This window comes from Psammomys obesus, unplaced genomic scaffold, assembly GCF_907164565.1.
Source record: "Psammomys obesus unplaced genomic scaffold, mPsaObe1.curated_primary_1811, whole genome shotgun sequence".
Taxonomy (NCBI): domain Eukaryota; kingdom Metazoa; phylum Chordata; class Mammalia; order Rodentia; family Muridae; genus Psammomys; species Psammomys obesus.
This window is the reverse complement of record NW_026596051.1, coordinates 15897768-15920857: the sequence shown is the minus strand read 5'-3', so window position 1 is coordinate 15920857 and position 23090 is coordinate 15897768. Positions and strand designations below refer to the sequence as shown.

General features: G+C 48.6%; 1 protein-coding gene across 1 annotated transcript in view; it reads right to left on the bottom strand.

Moving 5' to 3' along the window:
• Nucleotides 1-21751, bottom strand: part of Limk2 (LIM domain kinase 2) — a 70077-nt gene extending 48326 nt beyond the window's left edge. Inside the window, exons 1-2 of the mRNA XM_055624010.1 lie at nucleotides 21636-21751; nucleotides 6199-6298 (exon numbers count right to left, since the gene is read on the bottom strand). Coding sequence (XP_055479985.1) covers nucleotides 6199-6298; nucleotides 21636-21651 — 116 coding nt within the window. The 5' untranslated portion in view covers nucleotides 21652-21751. The remainder of the gene's footprint in view (nucleotides 1-6198; nucleotides 6299-21635) is intronic.
• Nucleotides 21752-23090: the final 1339 nt, after the last annotated feature.

Here is a 23090-nt window from a genome sequence, read left to right as displayed (position 1 = left end):
ATGTAGATCAGGCTGGCTTCTGTCTCCTGAATGCCAGGATTACAGGCACAGCCCAGACTGCTGTCTTATCCATTACCCCCTTGATTTTCACAATCATTCCACACAATGGTAACTTGAAAATTTTCTTTTAATGTAACCCAGACTGGCCTCACATTCTCAGACTCTCCTGCCTCTGCCTCCAGAGTACTGGGCTACAGGACTGAACTGCTGTGCCTGGGGCAGGCTACTTCCTCAGACCTCACCATGAAGAGACAAGGCTCATGGGGACTAAGGAGCTAGACCATAGGTACAAATGGCCCTAATACAGCTGACTTCTGGGAATCCCAGCCGGAAAACAGTCCCTTTGGGAAGCAGAGAGACCTAAATGAAATGTCAGCTGTGAGCTACAAAGGGGTATGGTGGAGGCAGGAAGATGAGACATTTAGCCATCCTTCGCTACTAGAAAGCTCCAGATCTGCTGAGTATGCTGTATGCCTTTGATCCCAGCACTCTGGTGGCAGAGGAAGACCAGTCTGTGGGTTCAAGGCTAACCTGGTCTACACATAGTGAATTTCAAGCCAGCCAGGGCCACATAGTAAGACCCTTAAAAAAAAAAAAGTTTTAGGCTAATCTGAGCATTATGAGAGGCTTGTCTAGGGCTGGAGAGATGGCTCAGAGGTTAAGAGCACTGGCTTCTCTTCCAGAGATCCTGGGTTCAATTCCCAGCAACCACAGGGTGACACAAGCATATATGAGATCTGGTGTCCTCTTCTGCTGTGCAAGTGTACATGCAGACAGAACACTGTATACATAATAAATAAGTAAATCTTTTTAAAAAGAGGCTTGTCTAAAGAATTAACTGAGGTGTATAGTTTAGTAGTATGTGGATATGTAGCACGTGGTTAGTATGAATGAGGTCCTGAGCTAGAAATGCACATATGTCCCCCCCCACACACACATACACACAGAGTCAGCTATGTGAACACAGACAGCTTTCCTTCCAGGCCTTTCTGTTTTAGTGTAAAGAAGTGATCGTGAGGGTTGAATCAGATAAGCAAAACTCTTAGAACAATGCTTCCCAAATGTCAACCCTGTCCCTCTCCACCTCTTCATGGCTGCCTTCACAAAGAGCGGTGAGGCCGATGGTCACATGCCGTCACATTCCTGAGTCTCAAGAGGGAAGAGGAAGGCCCAGGTGTCTGTCCTCCCTTCCTTTCTGTCAGGCAAGCCCCAGCCAGCGCCCAGCTCCAGTGACCTGCCTGTTTGTGGTTTCCTCAGAGACAAACTAGATAAAGAAATCTCTTTCCTGAGAGGCAGTCAAAGCCTGGGCCAGTGACCAGCAGAGGGCGGAGTAGCTCCACAGCCTGCCTCCAGGAGCCGGGAGGCAGAGTTGACGTAGCTCTCGCACTGCGGAGGGCGCACTGCGGAGGGCGAGAAGACTTCAAGGTTATCTGACACTCCACGTGTGTAGCTCACATTACAGAAGCAGAAATTAAGTGACATGCCCGTCGGGAGCGCCAACCTCACGGCAGCAGGCGTCTGGTTCAGATCCCTGGCAGGCGCCTTGCTGTCTCCACAACGGTAGCAGGCAACTCTCCTTCTCTGGCTTTCTTGTTATTTACATCTGTGCATTTGTTTATTTAGAGACAGTCTCAGTTGGTAGCCATGAATTCAGGATCCTAACTGCCTCAGCGCTCAGATCACAGGCAAAAGGCACCACACCTGCCTTGGCTCTGGCTTTTGCCTTTGAGACAGGGTCTTACTGTGTAGTCTAGGCTAGCCTCAAGCTCACAGTCTCCCAGGCAGCCTCTCAAGTGTTGGAATTGCATATGAACACTCCTGGCTGAGCTGTCTGTTTTTAAAGTAGGTAACACAGGTAACTCATTCACTGAGTTATCTTCTAGATTAAATAAGAGAATGCTGGCAAAATGCTAGGGACAGTGCGGCATGGAGTGTTAACTTGTGATAACACATCTAGGCGGGGGCAATTAATGTGGCTTGACATTTCACAAAGCACCTGTCGCCAGTCGGCCGTTACACTACGGATTCTGACTCTCCGCATGCCGTTTCTGCACCTACCTTTCTCGGCTCACACACTGTGGAGAAACAGCACACTGCCGGATGAGACGACCACGGTCTTCCCTTGGCATTAGCCCTCTCCCATCATCAAACAAACGCTTCTTACAAGCTACAGTCCCATCTGGGCTTGTCACCCTGATTGGGACCACCCAGTTTCCAGGGTCCGAGGAGCGGTGGATATCCTTCATTAATGAAGCTAGGAACCAGGCCCAACGGCAGCAGTGCAGTTCAGGGCCGTGAGAGACTGACACGGACAGCTTCACCTTCTCCTCGGACCCTGCTTAAAAGGCTGACTGCCTGACGAGGGTGAAGCAGCAGACACCTGAGAGTCAGGCTGTGGTGAGGCATCCCAATAAGCAGCTGCTCCAGAGGGCTTAGACGGGGTGGGGGTGGGGGATCTCAAACTTGAGGCCAGCCTGAGAAGTTCACAGACCAGCCTGGACAACTCGGTCTCAAGATAAAATTCTAAAAGGAACAGAGTTGTAGCACAGTGGTAGAACACCTTGCCCAGTATGTGAGGCCACGGGTTCAGTCCCCAACAGTGCAAAAACAATAAAATGACCCAGAGGCTGGGTGGGTATGCTATGCAAGCCTGTAATCCCAAAGCTAAGGATACTGAGACAGAAAGAATTTTGAGGCCAGCCTGGGTGACACTGCAAAACTCTGCCTCGCAAATTTAAAAAGGGCTAGAGATGCAGCTCAGCTGGTAGAATGGTTATAGCACACAGGGAACCCTGGTTCACACAAACACAAACAGCACAATCCAGGCACGGTGGTACATAGCTGTAGTGCCAGGGCTCAGGTGGGGGCCAAGAGGACCAGCGTCATCCTCAGCTACATACACAAGTTCAAGGCTAGCCAGGGATATGAGACTCTCTTGAAAAGACAGGGAGGGGAAAAGACAGGCAGGTGGGCTAGCTGGGTCACACCAGTCATAGTTCCACACGCTAACTTCAGCTGCAAACAACATGTGCTGTCCTGGCCCCAGGAGGTCCCCGGGCCAGGAGCTTCAGAGAACAGCTCCAGATCTAAACTCAGCGGCACTGTGCAAAGAAAAGCAGGCCAGGAGGGGAAAAGGAACAAGGGCCGGTCAGCCATGTGTCTGGTAGATCAGAAGCCAAGTGTCCTACGCCCTGAGCTACCTCCAGGAGACCGGGCAGCCGAACTTCACCAAACAGGCCCAGGTTCCGGTCTCAATATGTCCCACGCACCTGAGAACCTAGGGGAAGGTTCTCAGAGGTGGAACTACAGATGTCAGTTTAGATCAGGGGAGAACACAGTTAAGAAGGGGAGGGGTGGAGTCGGGACCGAATGCCAGCAAACCGTTCATTCAAAATCCAGCCTCGCCCAGTGAAAACAAAGGTGCCAGGGGGAGACATCTGCTTCCTTTTCTTTAACTGTAGCTCGGCTGGGAAGAGCAGGGCTGGAAGGAAGTCGTGAAGAATGAATTTCTCTGAACAGCACAAAGGGAAGGTCCTGCCTCCAGCCGGCCTGTACCAGAAACTCTAAACTCCACCAGAACTTCGGGAAGGCCCTTGAAATGACTGTAAAAGACTATTCAGGCCGCTTTGCCCCACACTCCCCTTAGCTCAGGTTGCCCCGGAGGTCAAACAAACAGCCCTTCCCAGCCCCAAAGACCTCTCTCCGACTTGGGCAAAAGTAAAATTGGATCCAAAAGACAGCAACCTTCCTCAAGGCAAATGTGCATGGTCTGCCATGCCATCCCATTTCTACCATGAGAGAGTTTGTGAGGCGAGGGATGCTCTCCTTCAGGAGAGGCCATCGCAGGTCTATCTCCAAAGCAAAGCTCTATCAGCAGGTACCGACATTCCACCTCCCCAGGCCCCTCTCAGGCATGGTCTTTGATTTAACTGCACCTCGGTAGTTCAGAGATGCCCTCCAGAGACTCTGTGACAGAGCACCAACGAATGTGCAACCACAGAAGTGAGTGTACTGAAGGCCTGTATAGAAGCACGCTCATCACATGACAGAAAACGGACAGCCACGAGTCATTAAGATGCTCTTTATGGGCAAACCATCGGCTGAGTACTTGCGATCACATTTCATTGATCACTCCCAACAAACCTGAGAGGTGAGTAACATTCTCACCTCATTTCTTAAAGGGCGGGGAAGTCACCTAAGACAACAAAGACAACATAATACCTTGAAAGGTTCTGACTGAGAACTGGACCTCACCCTATAGTTTGCACCCTTATGCCATCGTCTGCATGCTGACATGATTTACTTTTTTTTTTTTTTTTTTAGGCAGGGTATTGCTATGTAGCCCAGGCTTACCTCAAACTCAGAATCCCCCACTTTGGTTATCTGAGAGCTGGAATGACAGGCATGCCACCCGCCCATATATTTCTCCTCACAGCCTCACAAGCAAACATCTGATGGAAATTGCAAAGGGTTAGAGACCTCAGATTGAAGGACAGATCTTGTCATCCACAGCCCAAATCTTCTAATCCTGTGTGAAGGCCCCAGCTCTAACAGGCAGCCTCTGTACCCATCAGAAGCAACAAGGACCAGCCAGGTATGGTGACACATACGCCAGCCTGGTCTACAAAGTGAGTTGCAGGACAGTCAGGGCTACACAGAGAAACCCTGTCTCAAACCACCACGCCCCGCACCCCCCCCCAAAAAAAAGAAAGAAATCACAAGGGCTAGCATGTCATACCCTGCTCTGCTGACCTGAACAGAAAATAATGGTATGACTATAATAGGAATGTACACAGGAACAAATCTGACTGCATGTGTCAGATGCCAAGGCCAGGCTGGCTTCAGGTCCCTTCAGGCTCTGATAATCACTGCTTCTATATAAAACAGCACAGAAAAAGCAGAATCTACTTCCCCAGGAGCAGAGGGAGGAGAATACAAGGCAACCAGTACCACCAAAAAAAAAAAAAGTCTGAGTTGGAGCTAAAAGGATGGAAAACTGGTCCCTCTCCAGCTTTCAGCAGCCACATTTCCGCAGGCTAACCCCGACCTTGAACTTGGAGGGTGGAGAGAGGCAAGTGTTTCAACCCAACTAAATTATCTGACACGTGCAGGGAGCGCTGTGTGGGAGGCAGAGTCCACAGAAATGGCCACTGTCTACCTGTCTGCATCTATCTCGTTCTCAGGAAATGAGCCCAGGATGGGGTAACACATGCTCACCCCTCACTCCGCCGATTCGGAATGACTCTGCTGTATGCAAAGACGAGCCCCTGCCCTGAAAAAAAGACAGGGCGAAGTGCACGCTACCACGCACTGCACACTGGGGGTCCCTGTGAACGTCCCGTTTCCTGACAACTGCGCCCCAGGAAGCAGGAACCAACGCGGCCTTAAAGCCTGTAATTTTTTTTTTTTTTTTTAACATCTGCTTGTTTGTTTGTTTGCTGTGCATGTGTCCATGTACAGGTGCACAAGCCATGGGCTGGATGTGCAGGTCAGAGGACGACCCCCTGGAGTTGGTTCTCTCCTAACCGTGAAGACCCAAGGACGGAGCTCAGCCAGGCTTAGCAGCAAGTGCCTCTCACCTGCCCTGAAACTGTAATTATTAAGAAACCGAGCTGCTTCTCAGCTGGGCAGTGGTGGTACACACCTCTGATCCCAGCACTGTGGAGGCAGAGACAGGCAGGTCTCTGAGTCTACAGAGAGGGTTCCAAGACAGCCAGGGCTACACAGAGAAACCCTGTCCTGAAAAACAAACAAATAAACAATAAAAGGAAACTGAGCTGCTTCTCAAAATAATCTGGAAGCAATACTAAGATAATAAAGTCAGTCACAAAAAGGAGGACCACAGGGGGTCCTGTGGGGACGTGATGACACTGGCAGCCCCCTAGAATGCCACAAGGCACCTTCTTAACCAGTGGTGCAGTTGTGGGGAAAGTCCTCTTTCTGGCCTAAAGAGAGGGTGTTGGAGAAAGTCTAGAATAGCTCCTCCCACCCCCCAGCTCTTTTTCCAGCTGCACTTGACTCATTTGTGCACTTTAATCCGGCATCAGGGGTGTTCCTCCTCGACACATTCCTCTCCCTGCCCCTAAGGCCCCACCAAGATTAAAATTCTTTAGCCAGAAGCTTGTTTTCTGTGTTTTTCAGAACCTGGAAACAGTGCAGGGGCCACAGTACAATGGGAAAGAAAGGAGAGGCGCTTACCGGAAGCAGGAGCTGTGCCAGGCTTCGGTGGCAGTCCTGTACAGCCTCTGGCTCAGGGGCACATAGTTGCTGCAGCCCTGACACCGCCAGGCTTCTTCACCTGAAACAGAACCAATCTGGTCAGGGTCTCTAAGCAACAGGAAGCAAGCACAGTTTCAGTCAAGCGGAACAGGCTGAGGGGATTAGGCTCTGCTCTCACTCAGTATCCCCCTCCGAAAGATCTCTGAGAAAGACTTGGCAATCCTCAGCCCAGCATCTCTCTAGGGAAGGAACTGCTGCTTCAAAAGTAATCTCAATAATAATAATAATAAAAGGCTCTGATTCAAAGTGAATAAACTGTAAATAATAATAAAAAAGTTCTAACTTCTTAGTTGAGTAATGTAAATTTACCTATAAATGCATCAATTTAGAAGTCAGTATAAAATTAAAACCTATTTTGTTAACAAAAAAAAAAAAAGGCTCTGATTGGGCTTGGCTGATGAAGGCACTGCCACCAAGAGTGGTGACCCGAGTCTGAACCCTGGGGCCCGCGTCCTGCAGGGAGAAACTGTTTCTGCTGGTTGTCCTCTGTCACACACAGGCTCAGTGTGTGTGAGACATTGAATGTTAGTCTTTAGTGTCAAACATTGAAAACTTTCGTTGTTGTTGTTTTTGTTTTTTTTTTTTTTGTGTGACAGGGTTTCACTGTGTAACCTTGGCTGTCCTGGATGTCACTCCAAAGACCAGGCTGGCCTGGAACTCACACAGTTCTGGCTGCTTCTACCTCCCCGAGGGCACAACCACCAGCCAGCCAAACACTGTACATCTTTTTTTTTTTTCTTTTGTTTTTTTTGAGACAGGTTATCTCTGTGTAGCCCTAGCTGTCCTGGACTTGCTTTGTAGGCCAGGTTGGTTTTGAACTCGCAGAGATCTATCTGCCTGCCCCTGCCTCCTGACACTGTAAAACTTTTACAGTAAGGGATTCAAGTCTTTTTTTTTTTTTTATCTGCCCCACCTTGTAAAAAAGTGTTTTAGTCCCCCAACTGGTAAGATTCTGGTGTACGCTGTGACTATTCTGTGTTCTCGGAACTTAAATGACCTGGGTGGCCGGCTCCATCTCGGCTGTCCTTTGCTGTAATTCATTTGAAACTAGTTGGCCCCCAGCCAATGGGGAAAAGACACCATGACCACCTGTTAGAAGACAAATAAGTGAGCTGCACATCCCTCCCATGTGGGCAGAGCCCCTTTCTCATCATGGTGGTCTCTCCTGAGAGCCGGAGAAGATCCTAACGCATGCACACACAATACATGAGAACATGATTTAAAATACCTGATTGCTTCTTGCTCTCTCCCACCCCCTCTTTCCTTCTAGACAAGGTTTCTCTGTGTAGCCTTGGCTGACCTGGAACTCAACAGGTAGAACAGGTTAGTCTAAAACTCCAGGGATCTATCTGCTTCCCGAGTGCTGGGATTAGAGGCGTGTGACACCAGGCATTGCCCCAGCTCCTCTTTTCAGTTAATGCAAAACCAGCCTTTTCACAAGCCTGTAATTTCAGCAGAAGCAGCAGGACTGAGAGTCCAGGGGCCACACAGCAAGATTGTGTCTCAACAACCAATACTGCTAAACTAGGGCTGGCAAGAGGGTTCACTGGGGAAACTTGCTACCAAGCTCATGACCCGAGTTTGATCCCTGTGGCTCACGTGGTAAGGCAGTGCTGACTTCCTTAAGTTGTCCTCTGGCCTGCACCCTTCCACACACAAGTGAATGTGAAAAGCAAAACAAAACAAAAAACCCCAAACTGAAAATTTCAGTCTACTAACAAACAATGAAACCCATCACTTTTCTAGAGTTTTTAGCCTTTGTTCTTAGTGGAAGAAGTGAGAAGGGTCCCTCTCTCCTATGACTGTCCCCAGCTAGTACCCAGATCCCCTCCATTCTGGCTTATACCTGCTATTGTCTTACTCTGCCTCACATTTCCTGGCACCTAGTCCAGGAGCTCCCTCATTCATTCAATCAACACGGCATGACAGGTCCTCTCCACACAAAGATGCAGGATGGTTACATCATCTTTGCTGCTTCGAGAGCAAGCCCATTGGGAAAGAAGCACTCTCCCATAGGACAACTTTGCTTCAGAGGCGGAGCTAGCTCAGTTTCCTTACAGAAGAATAAACATTTAATGAATGTTTCCTGTCTCCTATATGCCAAGAAGTGTTACTGCTTTACCAGACCCAATCACATTTCCTTCTCAAATAATCTTGCACTTTTTTCATGGATGGATGAAAGAAGGAATATTGAGGACTGTGGGTATGGGTGTGCGTGTGTGTATGTGCGACACTGAATATTTAAACAAGAGGTCTGGCCTTTCCTACTCCACCATGTTAACACTGTTCCTTCAAATAAGGGGCAGTAAAGTAGAGAAGCCTTGAGCCTGGGCTCACCGTGAAAGCTGGGGAAGATTTCCAAGGGTGGAGAAAGGTGCTCCAGGGCTTTGGGGTTAAGATCAATACAGGCCAGTTTGTGACCCTCCAAAACAGAGGAAACCCAATCAAAACACAGTACCCTTGGCATGGCTCAAATGCCAGCTTCTTGAAATAAAAACAGGCAGCTGAAATCAAGCTGTGGTACCTAACTCAGCCCCAGACACAGGGGCAAGATTGTTACAAGCCTCCCTTGTACACTCTGTATACAGCTTTGTCCGCCGGGTAATTCCAGACTGCCACAGGCTGGGGGCCGTGAATGGACAAAGCAAGGCTCCAGGGACGTCAAGACTGCTCAGCATCGTGGATAACCGATGCATGGGCTGTCTTCTCTGTACCCCAGAGTGGAGTTCAGTGAGCTGTCAGAATTTCAAACTGGCTCCTCTCGGCTACTACCTCAGTGTTGCGGCATGAAAATGACCATCAGTTGTTTTTCTTTCTTTTCTTGTGGCCCCAGGGTTGACTCCAAGGCCTTGTGCACAATAAGGAAACACTCTACTGCTGATATATTACTAGCCCTTCCCTTAAAAAAACAAAACAAAACAACTATTTATTTATTATTTATACAATGTTCTGCCTGCACACCAGAAAGAGAGGGACCATATCTCACTGTAGATGGTTATTGACCTACCATGTGGTTGCTGGGAATTGAACTCAGGACCTTTGAAAGAACAGTCAGTGCTCTTAACCTCTGAGCCATCTCTCCAGCCCGAGCCCTTCACTTTTTAGACAGAACCTTTTTTTTTTTTTTTCCCAAGACACGATTTCTCTGTGTAGCCCTGGCTGTCCTGGACTTGCTTTGTAGGCCAGGCTGGCCTCCAACTCACAGAGATCTGCCTGCCTCTGCCTCCCTGAGTGTTGGGGTCATAGGTGAGCACCAGGCACACTATCGTTTTTCAAAAACTACAATGTAAAAAGTTTTTATTTTACTCATTTAAACTAGGCCTAGGCCAGGTTAGGCACTGAGTAAGACGGTGAATCAGGGAGACAGAGAGGAAGAAGGCTAGGAAGTGTCCCATGACCAGGACTAATACACTCCTGCTCCAATGAGAAGGCTTTAAGTAAGATATGTATACATATACAATATGCACTGTGTGCGTGCGTGTGAATGGCAGAGGGATGACATTTCTGGGTCACAGTATGTGTCTGAAGGTCAGAGGGTAACTTTTGGGAGTAGTTCCGTCCTCCCACTATGGGTTCCAGGCATTAAAATGTGAAGGTACGTGACTAGCCACAGTCAAATGAATCTTCTTAGTGAAACGCCTGCTTCCCAGCACTCACATCAGGTCGCTCACAGCCACCTGGAGCACCAGCTCCCGGGCCTCAGACACCCTCCTCTATCCTCCTTGGGCCCCTGCACACAAATAAACCTGTAGAACAGAAAAGCTCTAGGGGTTAGTTCAATGTCCACCTTGTCCCCCAACAAATCTCATTATTTTGAAGCCACACACATTGTTTTTGAAGCAAGACTTCTGGGGTTTTTTAGTTTTGTTTTTGTTTTTGTTTTTTTGTTTTTTTTTCAGCTTAGGCTACCCTCTAATATATTATGTAATGGAAGGTGACCGTGAACTCCTGATCCTCCTACCTCCCACAGCCCACATAGTCTTTCTTGTTTGTACTTCATAACCTCCCCCTCCAAAAGAGTCTGACCTGACTACCCACTTACCGATCAGTGATTGACTGATCAGTGGCTCTGAGTGATTGCCATCTGGCTGTTTCCAAAACTCAGAGCATCAAGACTTTCATTTACTGCCACCCCTCATGAGCCTGCCCTGTTTTCTCCATCTCAACATACACACGAAGGCTTAGGCCGGCACCTGCTCAGTGTTACAGCGAGACCCCGGGACCCCCTAGCGCATGCCTCCCCAGACGCGGCCACTACCCAACAGCTGCTGGCTCAGCCATACTCCAGGCTGTCTCTGTCCAGGTCACACTTCCCGGTGTCTACAGGAAAAAGGCTGGGCTGTCCGACACGGCCCAGTGTTCTAGCTCCCTGCCCTTGTTGTATGTATGAAGACATATTCTTTCAGTTATCGCCATGCTCCTACCCCCTGGCACGGACTCCTTTCCATTGTCATTTAGATAATAGAGTCTTTCCTAACAAAAAACAGCTTCTCCCTCTCACCCACATCTACAAAGAAAGCTGTGTACACCTCCCAGCACCCAGTTCCTTATTTCCCAGTTACTTCACACTCCACTGCAATCCACCTTCCACCCATCAGCTTTCTGAAACCGCCTCACCAAGCGAGCACTCATTGCTAAATTCAATGGGTAGCCTTCAGCCCATTATTCGAGCACATATTTATCCCATGCCAGCTACGCCTCCAGCCCTCAAACAGCACGACTGTGGTTATAACTGGGGGCCAAGGGCATGGAGGCGGAGTGAATTCAGAAGTGGGAAGACAGGAGCAGGGCTAAAGATAATTCCTTGAAGTAGTTCCCAAACTGAGCTCTGAGGGAAAATAGAAATTAATTTGGGGGGAGGAAGAAAGGGACAACATTAGTGATGACAAGTGGGAGACACAAAAACTTACACATGATTAAAGATGGCTACTGCTGACTATAAAGGACTATAGAGAATCAAGCAAGATAAGATTTTGACATCTAATCAATAAACATTAATGTAAACAGTGAGTGGGGGCTAGGAGGGTAGTTCAGATAACAGAGTGTGTGCCAAGCACTATAAAGCCCTAGGTTCAACCCCACATAAAACTGGGTGGAGTTGGGTCTGTCCTCTCCTCCACCCCCCAACTGGAGTAAGCAGGTCAGAAGTTCAAGGTCACTCTTAACTACACAGGGACTTGGACCCAACCTGGAATACTGAACTGAAGTCTTAAACAGGTAAGGCCTTCACAAGGTGACCCCAAAGAACCTGGAAACCTCGTTGCTCTTTTTTTTTCTCTCAAGAGACAGGGTTTCCCTGTGTAGCCCTGGCTGTCCTGGACTCACTTTGTAGACCTGGCTGGTCTCAAACTCAGAGATCTACCTCTGCCTCCCTGAGCCCTGGGATTACAGAGGTGTGCCAGTGTACCTGGGTGCCTCATTGCTTTTTACAAGGGGAACTCCAGCTCTGAGTGGGAGCTCCAGCTCTGTGCACACCCTTGTACCCCACTGTTCTTACCTTAAGTAACTCTTTGTTTAGCAAACTTCTTCCATCTTTTCATTGAATCAAATGTCTTTCTTGATGATCCCAAAGGCTTGGCTAAGTTTCATTTTGTCTACACTCATCTGATACAATCTGTTCTTTAATTACAGTTCACTGTGGACAATTCTGTCTCTCTGAGCCCCTTACTCTCAGCTCTAAGGGGCAAGGGTTGCATTTTGATCCTCTTTCTTCCAGGGTCTGGCATAGAACGGACAATATTTCGGTAGCAAACCCAGCTGGAAGGTTGGCGCTATCTGCCAGCTATAAAATTACCAAAGTGGAAGTCCAAAGGTCAGCAGGACACCGGTATTGGGAGCAGACTTCTGGTTCACAGGACAGCCACTCCCGTGCACGAACCATACCTGCTTCTGTTACGAATTCACACCACCGGGGGCGGGGATGGCTCAGCAGGTAAAAAGCACGTGCTGTGCAGGCTTACACGCGTGAAACACTAGGACTCCCAGTGCACGGGGAGCCCATGCACCACAGCCACAGACACAAGAGACCCTGCCTCAAAACGATCCCCACACACTGCACTGTGGCACTCAAGAACCGGTACACACACACACACACACACACACGTGCACAAAGTAAAACTGCTTTTCCCTTAGTATTTGAGCCACCATGTACAGCCAGGATGCCTGCCTGTCTCCCTCCCTCCTTCCCTCCCAGGGTCCACGCTGCACAGAATTCTCTTGGCCTCTTCAGCCCCCACAAAATCCTGCAAACCAGCAATCCTGATTCCCTCACAGCCTTTGGCTCAGGAAATACAAGAGAAACGTAATAGTGTCCAGTAAAGCCCAACGGAAGAGCAATCTCAAGGCCAGTCTGCTAGGAAGTGCTCTGCTCTGCCAGGCTGCTCACCCTTCTCTACAGGGCTTACTGCTTACATCTGCTCACATCTGTAACAGCTGCAGGTCAGAGTCTACAAGGAGCCTAGAAAGGAGCCGGGCTAGGTAAACATTTACAGGCACCTCAAATAATTAGGGTCCTTATTAGGGTGTAACAAGGAGAATCATATTTACTGATCTACCCCCCTCCCGCTTGTTAGAAGTTATCTGGACTTTATAGGAAGTTTTTGTTTTTCAGTTTCTCTATTACGTGTATGGATATTTTGTCTGCACATATGTCTGTGCACCACATGTGTGCAGTGTCCGTGGAGGCCAGAAGAGATTCCATCCCCCGGAACTGGAGTTACAGACGGCGAGAGGCACCCTGTAAACTGAACTTGGGTCCTCCAGCAGAGCAGGTTACGCTGTAGCTGAGCTCTTTCCAGCCCCTTTCTTGACCCTTTTAAGACAGGAGCTTAGGGCTGAAGAGATGGCTCAGTGGTTAACAGCACTAACTGCTCTTTCAGAGGACCTGGGTTGATTCCCGGCACACACGTGACGGTTCACAGCCATCTGTACCTCCAGTTCCAGGGGATCTCATGCCCTCCTCTAGCTTCCACAGGTATTAGGCACACACATGGTGCATCTACCTGGAGACAAAACACGAACACATAAAATACATTTGAGAGAAAGAGAGAGGGAGAATCTCAATAAAGAGCCCAGAGTGTCCTAGAACTCCCTATGGGAACCTGTTTGGCCTTGAAAAGATCCACTTTCCTCTTGCCTCCTCCTGAGAGTACCACCAAACCCAACCAGTTTGCTGCTTAAAAAAGTGATTAGGCACAGGCCTTTAGATATCTTGAGTTCTACAGAGTAAATTCCACAGCAGTCAGGGCTACATAAAAAAAAAAAAAAAAAAAAAAAAGCCAAAACAAATAAAGAAGAGATTAATGCTGAGAAAGGTGACCTATTACATGACAAGTGTTCTCACCATCAGGACTTTTTTCAATCTTGCTATAAATATTTTGCTTTTTGAGACAGGGTCTCTCTATGTAGCCATGACTGTCCTAGAACTCAATATGTAGACTTCGTTTTTTGTTTGTTTGTTTGTTGAGACAGGGTTTCTCTGTGCAGCCTTGACTGTCCTGGACTCTCTTTTTAGCCTTGGCTAGGCTGGCTTTGAACTCACAGCCCTGAACCCTTAGCCCTTTGACCACCAGGCCAGTTGCACTTCTGTGGTTTGGTGGGGTACCCCAGCCCAGAACCACTGCTTAGCTCTAGCTCAACTTTGGTCTAAGCTGGGTCTGTCCAGACTGGACCTCAGGGACCCTGATGCCTATACACACACACACACACACACACACCCCAGCCTTTTGTTTGAAAAACAACAACAAAACCCAAAAACAATGGGGAAGGGGATCTGGGAGCTGAGGATGAACAAAAACCTTTGTCTCCTGCTCCACCTGACAGTGAGAACCAGGAACAAAATGTTGCCAATTCAGGGCAGCTAGAAACAAGTATGGCAACCTCGGGAGCCTTAGGAACCGCAGAAAGAGTAGATAAACTTTACTTGTTCTGTGCCAAAGCAGGAAGCTGAAGGGCAGGTGGCAGCTCTGGGGGACAGCCAAAAGGAAAAGATGGAATTTTAATGAAGCAACTATCGACAAACTTGAGAGCCAGCAACCAACATCTTCTGACACTCTGCCCGCACCACAAGCCTCGTCTTCCTCAGAGTATCACCAAAGGGAAGCGCTGGTCCCTCTAGACCTTAGGTTCCTTTCTGTACAAGCAAGGCTCTGAAGGTTCCTTCCAGCTCAGAGAGCCTGTGAAACCAAACCTGGCCGGGCACGGTCATGGACGGGAGCCTCGGGAAGTGTCCTTCCTGCTGCTGTCCACTTCTTTCTCCTTTTAGACTATTTGTGAGGGTCAGGGATAAGAACTGAGGGCTGGAAAGATGGCTCAGTGATTTGGAGCACTTGCAGCTCTTCCCGAGGACCTTGGTTTGGTGCCCAGAACCGCCCCCAGGTGGCTCCAACATCTTCTGGTCTCCACAGGCATACAGCACAGACATACACACATACACATGAATTGGTTTTAAAGATTTATTTATTTTATGTGGATGAGTGTTTTGCTTGCATGCACGTATATGTACCATGTATGTTTCTGAGGTCAGAAGAGGTCAGAAGAGGTCACTGGGTCCCCTGGCACTGGAGTCACTGATGGTTGTGAACCATTACATAGGTGCTGGGAATCCAATCTGGGTCCTCTGGGAGAGTAACACGTGCTCTTAACCACTGAGACATCTCTTCAGCCCCATTTAAATTAAGAGGGCCAGCAAGATGGCTAAGCTAACAAAGGTGCTTGCTGCTAAGCCTGGCCACCTGAGTTGGATCCCCACAATCTACACGGTAAAAGATAGAACCGACCTCTGACTGCCACACACTCCACACTTGTGAAATGGCACACCCCCCCCCCATCAAAACCGTTAAAAATGAACATAGGGGGTGGAGAGATGGCTCGGCGGTTAAAAGTACTGGCTTTGATTCCCAGCATCCATGTGGTGGCAACTTAATTATCTCTAGTTCGAAGGGATGCCCTCTTCTAGCTGCTTCAGGTGGTACACACTCATACACAGAACAAAACATATAAAAACTACATAAAAGGCTGGATTTAAAAGCCGGGCTTTATTCCTGTCTCCGTGTCCTTGAACAAATTATTTACCCTCTTTGAGAGTTAATTTTTATTTACTTATTTGTTTTTGGTTTGAGACATGGAGCCCAGGCTATGTGGCCAGGGTTGGTCTTAAACAACTGATCCTCCTACCTCCACCTCCCAGATGCTGGCGTTAGAGATGTGCATTACCAAATTAACCTCTCCTCACTTAAGAAACAAACAAAACCAAAACCACACAAAACCAAGACCCCCTATTTTTATTTTATTTGTAGGAGTATTTGCCTAAATGTAAGTAAATATACCACATGTGTACCGAGTGCCTGCAGAAGCCAAAAGAGGGTGTTGGATACCCTGGAACTGGAGAAGGGTTGTGGGCTGTGGGTGCCGGGAACAAAACCCACGTCCTCTGCAAGAGCAGCAAGTGCTCTTAACGACTGAGCAGCCCTCTAGCCCCCTTTGCTCTCCCCACCCCCAAGATGGTCACACTATGTAGCCCTGGCTGCCCTGGAACACTATGTAGACCAGGCTGGCTTCCAATGCAGCCTGCCTCCTCCGAAGGCCGGAGTTCAAGGCGTGCACCGCCACACCTGGGCCCCCTTGCTCATTTTTTAAGGAGGCTAAAGTTACCACCTTACAGGATTAACCAGGAGATTAAAACAAGCAATGGCCAGGGAATACCTCCAGGGTGCCTGGCCCTAGGCGGAACCTGTTTGTCTTACTTGCCTCCCTTCCTGCAAGCATGTCTAAGCCTTCCTGCAAGCATGTCTAAGTTAGCCAGGGAAAAGGTTGACTGAGTAGACTAGCTTCCAAAATCCAAAGAGAACATTCACAACAAATCCTGCAAGCTCGGCCTTGAGCCCACGCAAAAGGCACAGAACAGGCCTTGGGGTCTTGGTGAGTACCCACTGGGTAAGGAATAAGAACATGCAGAATTGAAATCAGAGACAAGTCAGGTTCTAGGGACAGACAGACAGCAGGACAGAAGGTTCCCGTGGCTATCAGGCTCCTTCTTCGTTCCCTGTGAGTAAGCGTTTTCTTATCTGAAGAGGCCTGCAACAGATCTCCTATCAGAGATCCCAGTTACTCAATTCGTAATTTCTTTTTTGGTGTCTCTACCCACTGACAGTGACAAAAATCACTTTGAGTCCTCACCATGTCACACAGTGTCCTGAGCACTATTCAAGCATGAATTAACCAACCACAAAGAGGTCAGCACCAGCACTGTTGGAAGCCTATGCTGTTGGCTGTATTTCAGACTTACTTTTTTTTTTCTTGTTTGAGACAGGATTTCTCTGTGAACAGCCCTGGTACTCGCTATGCAGGCAAGGCTGGCTTTGAACTCACAGAGATCCATCTGCCTCTGCCTCCCGGGTGCTGGGATTATACTTTCTTTTCTGGGAAAAGTATATCTTTCCAGCGAATTAGAGGAAAGACCTCATCAATAGAATCCCAGGGTGAAGTTCAAGGAATGCTCTAGGGAAGCAGGTGATGGGTTCGTGTTCTAGCTGACAGCCGGTGTCAATAATAAGGGATCTGATTCCCACTGCTGTCTAACGTTAAATGTAAGCAAGAAGAGACTTGTGACTGCTACAGTCCCCACTGAAATGCCAAAGTGACGTGACGCACAGACAGTCCCTATCCGTCCCTTGTATGCCCACGCATACAGGTCCCTTTCCAGTCTCCCCGACTAGAGCCAGCCCTGGCCTGGGGGTCAGCAGAACACGCAGAAACCACCATAAATGTGGAGGGTCAAATACGGCACCCTAAGCATGATGGGCTTTTAGTGAACTTCGCATCCAGGGCCCCCCAAGCCATCCTGTCCTGCCTATGTCACGAGACACCCCCTAACTGGTCACTGCTGCCTTCTCACTGCTACCACTAATACCTCATGTCAGGGCCCACTGTACCTACCTGCAGACCGGTACCCTGTGCCCTATCATGACTTCAGTGAGTCTAACCCTAGAGAGTCTGCTGTGGAGTGGAAAACGGCTCAAGTCCTTAGCCTGGAACTAACTGTGGTACGGCGGCGGTTCTCAACCTGTGGGTCACAACCCCTTTATAACAGAAATAAAATTACAGGTATAAAGTAGCAATGAAGGTAATTTTATGGGGGGGGGTGCTGAAGAGATAATGCAGCGGTTAAGAACACTGACTGCTCTTCCAGAGGTCCCAGGTTCAATTCCCAGCACCACATGGCAGCTCAAAACTGTCTGTAACTCCAACTCCAGGGATCTGACATCCTCACACAGACATACACTCAAGCAAAATAATCAACGCACATGAAATAAACATAAATTATTTTTTAAAAACTATGGCTGGGAGGTCACAACATGAGGAACTGTATTAAAGGGTTACAGCATTAGGAAAGTTGAGAGCCACTGCTCTATAGCTTACCTTCTGCTTCATGGGCTCCTGGCATCTTGCCCTACACACACAGCAACGGACCATTCCTGCTGAAGAGGAGCTCGCTGACCTACAGTTCATCCTGCTCTACAGTTTCTTCACTGCTGCTGTTTTCATTCCTCTCACATTAAAAAAAACAAACCAACAACTATCTACAATTTCTCAAATTTTGCCTCCAAGAAGTAGCCTCTGGCGCTAAAAGCATAGCTCAATGGGAACACTGGTGAGTGGCATTTGTGATAGGCTCCCAACACACACACAGATACACACACATGAACACACAGACAGGAAGGCAGGCGCAAACACCATTCTCTCTTTTAACTGACCACCCACTGCTCCCAGCCCCTTACCTAACTTCTCCTCAAAGCATCTAGCCTGACGATTTTTCACCTTAGTTACTGTCTCTCTCCCCATCAAAACCTACTCCATGAAGGGGTTTATCCTCTTTCCTCTCCTGCTTTATAATTCAGGCCTAAACACGTGAACACAATCTTCTATTGTCACAGATAGCCTTTGCAACAACTTAATCTTGATTTTTATCTTTTTCTTTTTTTGGTTTTTCAAGACAGGGTTCCTCTGTGTAGCCCTGGCTGTCCTACAACTCAAGAGATCAGGCTATCCTTGAACTCAAAAGATTTGCCTGTCTCTGCTTCCTGAGTGCTGGGATTAAAGGTGTGTGTCACCACTGCCTGGCTTCATCTTTTTTGTTTGTTTGTTTTTTGAAAGAGGGTTTCTCTATATAGCCTTGACCTCAGAGAGGTCTGCCTACCTCTGCCTCCTTGAATGCTGGGATAATAGATAAAAGGTATGTGTCACCATTGCCCGGCTCATCTTTTTTTCTCAGAGGCAAGGTCTTTAACCACTCAGACATCTCTCCAACACCCTCACAGGAATTTTCTGAGTGTTATGTTCTGGCTACATATGTCATCTCCAACACCCCAGTCTCCTACATTAGTCCTGACTCTGACCCTGGACAAGCCTGTTTTCCTACCGGAGCCTCAGTTTCTTCAAATGTAAAACAAGGAGCCTGCACATAAGCTCAAATATCTTTCCTGGCTCTGGCATCTCTTAAAATTTGTAAGAGGTAAGACTTGGCCCAGCCCCATTCTAAAGACACCCCAGGCACTTGGTAAATATTTGATTTCTTTGTTGTTGATTCTCCTGTTACACAGGAATCCGAGAATGCAGTCTGAGCAGAACAAGTAAGTTCCAAGTCCCACTTCCTTCTCTGACTCGCTGAGCAACCTTATACTTGTTGTTTGTGACACAGGAGAGATGAAACACGAAATGGGGGCTGGGAAATATGAAGTCTGAGTCCCATCTGTTCAGTCATAAACCTGTGAACAGGGTTCCTTCAGGCCATAAATCTCCTAACCCTTCCCTGTACTCCCCACCCTGACAAAAAGCTCTTCTTAAGGCTGAGGACACGGCTCAATAGTAAAGTAGCTGTCTAGCAAGTGCAAGGCCTCGGGTTCCATCCTCGCCTATCAAAAAACAAACAAAAAAATGGCACTTTAGCCAGGTGCACTACACAGACAGGCCCATACAGGAGATTGAGGAAGTACAGGACCAGCCTAAGCAACCAACAGAGAGCTGCTGTCCTAATAATAACAATAGGATTTGTTGCTCTTGTAGAAGTCCAGAGTTCAATACCTAGCACCCACATGGCGGCTTACATCTCTCAGTATCTCCAGGTCAAGAGGACCTTCTGGCCTCTGCAGGCACCAGACATGCATGTGGCGTTAGCTGTGTGTACATGCAGGCATACATACAATGTCTTATAATCTAAACAATAATAAAAAAACTGGCTACAATTAAAGTAAGTTTAAAAGGAGCAAAGGATACAGCTCAGTGGCAGGGTACCTATCTAGCCAGCTCGAGGTCCGGGGCTAATCCTTAGCACCACACACACAAAACAAAACAACAAAACAAACAAAAAAAAAAAGACTAAACTCCTGCACAAATTTTTGATAATCAAGGTTCAAAGTTGAAGACCTATAGCAGTTAAAAAAGTCACCAAGCAGCTGAGCACTCTGGGAGGCAGAGGCAGGCATATTGCTGTGAGTTCAAGGCCAGCCTGGTCTACAGAGTCCAGGCCAGCCAAGGCTACACAGAGAAACTCTGCTGTCAAGAAAGAAAAGAAAGGAAGGAAGGAAGGAAGGAAGGAAGGAAGGAAGGAAGGAAGGAAGGAAGGAAGGAAGGAAAGAAAGAGGAAAAAGTCACTGAAAATCAGTTGAGTTGAAGAACTCTAACCTTTTTTTTTTTTTTTTTTTTTCAAGACAGGGTTTCTCTGTGTAGTCCTGTCTGTCCTGGAACTCAGAGATCCACTTGCTTCTGCCTCCCAAGTGCTGGGATTAAAGTCTTGAGCCACCATCGCCCGGCAAGAACACATTTTTAATTTTTAGAAACAGATTTTATTTAGGTGTCTGTGTTCGTGTATGCCATGGGAATGCAGGTATGTGGAGAGGACGGAAGGTGTGGTTCTCCTAGGCTGGGGGAGTAAGAAGTAGTTGGGTGCAGCGTTCTCTGCAATGGTAGCACACACTCTTAACTCTGAGACGTCTCTCTCACCTCACTGAAACAAACAAACAAAAAAACAGACAGGATCTCTCAGAGCTAAGGTTGGCCTCACATTCCCTATCTAGCAGAGGGATGACCTTGAACTTCCGACCCATCAGAGCACTGGGCTACAGGCATGCAGAGGTCTAGGCAGTGCTGGGGATGAAACAAACTCAGTGCTTTGTGAATGCTGGGCAAGCCCTCCATCAACTGAACTACATCCCATTCTCCGACTCAATTTTTAAAATTAATTATTTAGAGACAGGGTTCTATTCTGTAGTACACACAGGCTGACCAAATAGTACTCCACAGGCAGATCAGGCAAAAGCAATTCTCCTGACTACCTTTCTAGTCTGGGATTACAGGTGTGCACCACCACAACCAGCCAGGAAAAAAAAAAATAATAATAATTAAGGGAAGACACAGAGGCATTTCCTCTCCGTGCTTTCTCCCTCCAGAGCATATCAGCACCGTTGGGAACAAAAATCCCATGCTCCTACAGTGAGGAAATGACCTACTGGCGGCCCAGTCCTTGAATTCAGGATGGAGGAAGTGACTGTCCACCGACCGAAAGCCAGGAAGTGGAGGCACATATCCAGTCCCTTCCCCCACCCTAAAACTGCCTTAGCCTGTCTAGAAAACTTTTGGAAGTTGACTCTGGTAGACCTAGGCACTGAGCCACTCACACAGGTGGATGGGAAACTGGCGCCGCAGGGCAGGAAGCTGCCAGGTGATGCATGAAGGGGCCACAGGCCCAGCTAAACCAATTTTGAAGTTACTCCCACACAACTCTTCCCTTCAAGGTGTCCTGCTATTACCCCGCTGGTTTCAAAGACCAAAGGAGGACTCAAAGACTCCCTGGGAAGACTTGAAACTCTTCTCCACGTGAGGCGGAGATCTTTGAGCCTCTGGAAGACCGGTCTGATAGCTCCTTACTGTGTTTCCAGGACCCCTCCCCAAAACCCCAGTCTCCAAATACCTTGGAGAACTTTGGGTCTACAAAAACCTAGAACCCAGGATAGCTCGGAATCTCAAGTCCTGAACTCTGGACGACCCTGTGCTTCCCATATTCCAGAATCTCCGACCACAGAGAATCTCAGGCCCCTGGCTTCCTTACTCGGGAGACCAGCCGGGTCTGCAGACCTGGGGACCCACCTCGGGGGAAGTCGTCCCACGCTCCGGCCGCTAGGAGCCCTCAGCCTTTGGGACGACCCGCCCCTACTTCTAGAGACAAGACCTCCAAGTCCGGAGGGAGCACAGTGTTCGGTCCTCCCACCCTGCCAGGTTCCTGCCCAAGATCCCAGACCCAAGAGCATCCAGACATCCAGACACCCGCGAGCGGCGGGCAGGACGAAGCGGCCCCTTCTTACCCGCTAGCGCCGCCATGGTCCTGGGCGCGGACACCAGGAGCAGGACCACCCGGCGGCAGTGGCTCAGGTCCGCGCCCGCTTGCGGTCTACAGAGGAGGTCGTCTCTGCCTCTGCAGCGGGAAGGATGCACCGCCTACGGGGCCCGGGGAGGACCAAACCGCACCTGGCACCGGGACCCGCCTGCCGACGCCCCGCCCACTTAGGTTTCCGCCCTGAGTGCCCCGCCCCGCGCGAGCTCCGCCGCGTCTCTGGCGCCCCCTAGCGAGCGGGTCACCGGGGTGGTTCAGTATAGGCTGGAGGTCGCATCGCAGGCAGAGAGCACTCACACACATCAAACAAAAACACTAGCTGGGAGTGACTCGGATAGCTCCGGCTGGCCTCAAACTTGTATTGTCAAAGGTGGCTTTGAATTCTTGGCGCTTCTACCCGTTTTGAAAGCGCTTTGGTTATAGACACGAGTCACCACAACCAGTTTCCTAACAGTCTTGATTCGCTGAGTGCACACGTACTGAACTGTGGTACAACTAACAAGTACTGCAGATCCTGCGGAGTTTGGATGCCCCATTAGGAGAACAGGAACAGCGTGCTGCCAGAGTGTAGGCCTGCATCTCCGCGCCTCCAAATTGTTCAAAACAAGCACAACAGCCAGCTACTGTATTAAACTTCTTTGGATGTTGATAATAAGGGTGGGAGGGGCAACCTAGTGGTCAAGAGCACTGGCTACTCTACCGGAGGACCCAGGTTTGAGTCTCAGCATCTACATGGTAGCTCACAACCGTCCATAACTCCAGTTCCGGGGGATCTGACTCACACATGTGATGCACAGACATCATGCAGTCATAACATCCATAAACATAACTTTTTTTTTTTTTTTTTTCAGTTCTTTGAGGCAGGATTTTTCTGGGTGGCCCTGGCTGTTCTGTTGCTCTGTAGACAAGGTTGGCCTCAAACTCTGAAATCTGCCTGCCTCTGCCTCCTGAGTGCTGGGATTAAAGGCGTGTGTCACCACCGCCTAGCTATAGAATGACAACTTTTAATTTTTTTTAAAAAGATGCTGATTAATGGAGGTGGAAACCTCTAACAATGCCATTCACATAGAGTGAGACTAACCCTCCCCGGGGGCTGCCAGGTTCGAAACTCCTATATGGGCAGGAGATGTGGCTCAGCTGGTAGAGAGGGCTTGCCTCAACCTGACTGGAGCCTTGGGTTCCACTTCCTGACCTGCATAAGCAGGACATCGTAGTGCACGCCTGTAATCTTATTACTCAGGAGAGAAACAAAGCAGGAATTCAAGGTCATGCTTGGTTATATAGTGAACTTGAGCCCAGCCTGGGATACAGAAGACTCTTGTCTGAGCTTATCAGCCAGCCATTCAATGTGTGGGGTAGAGCAGGGCACTACACAGCACTTTCTCTTCCTGGGTTTGGGAGACTAGGTTCCTCTCTGTCGTGCTAA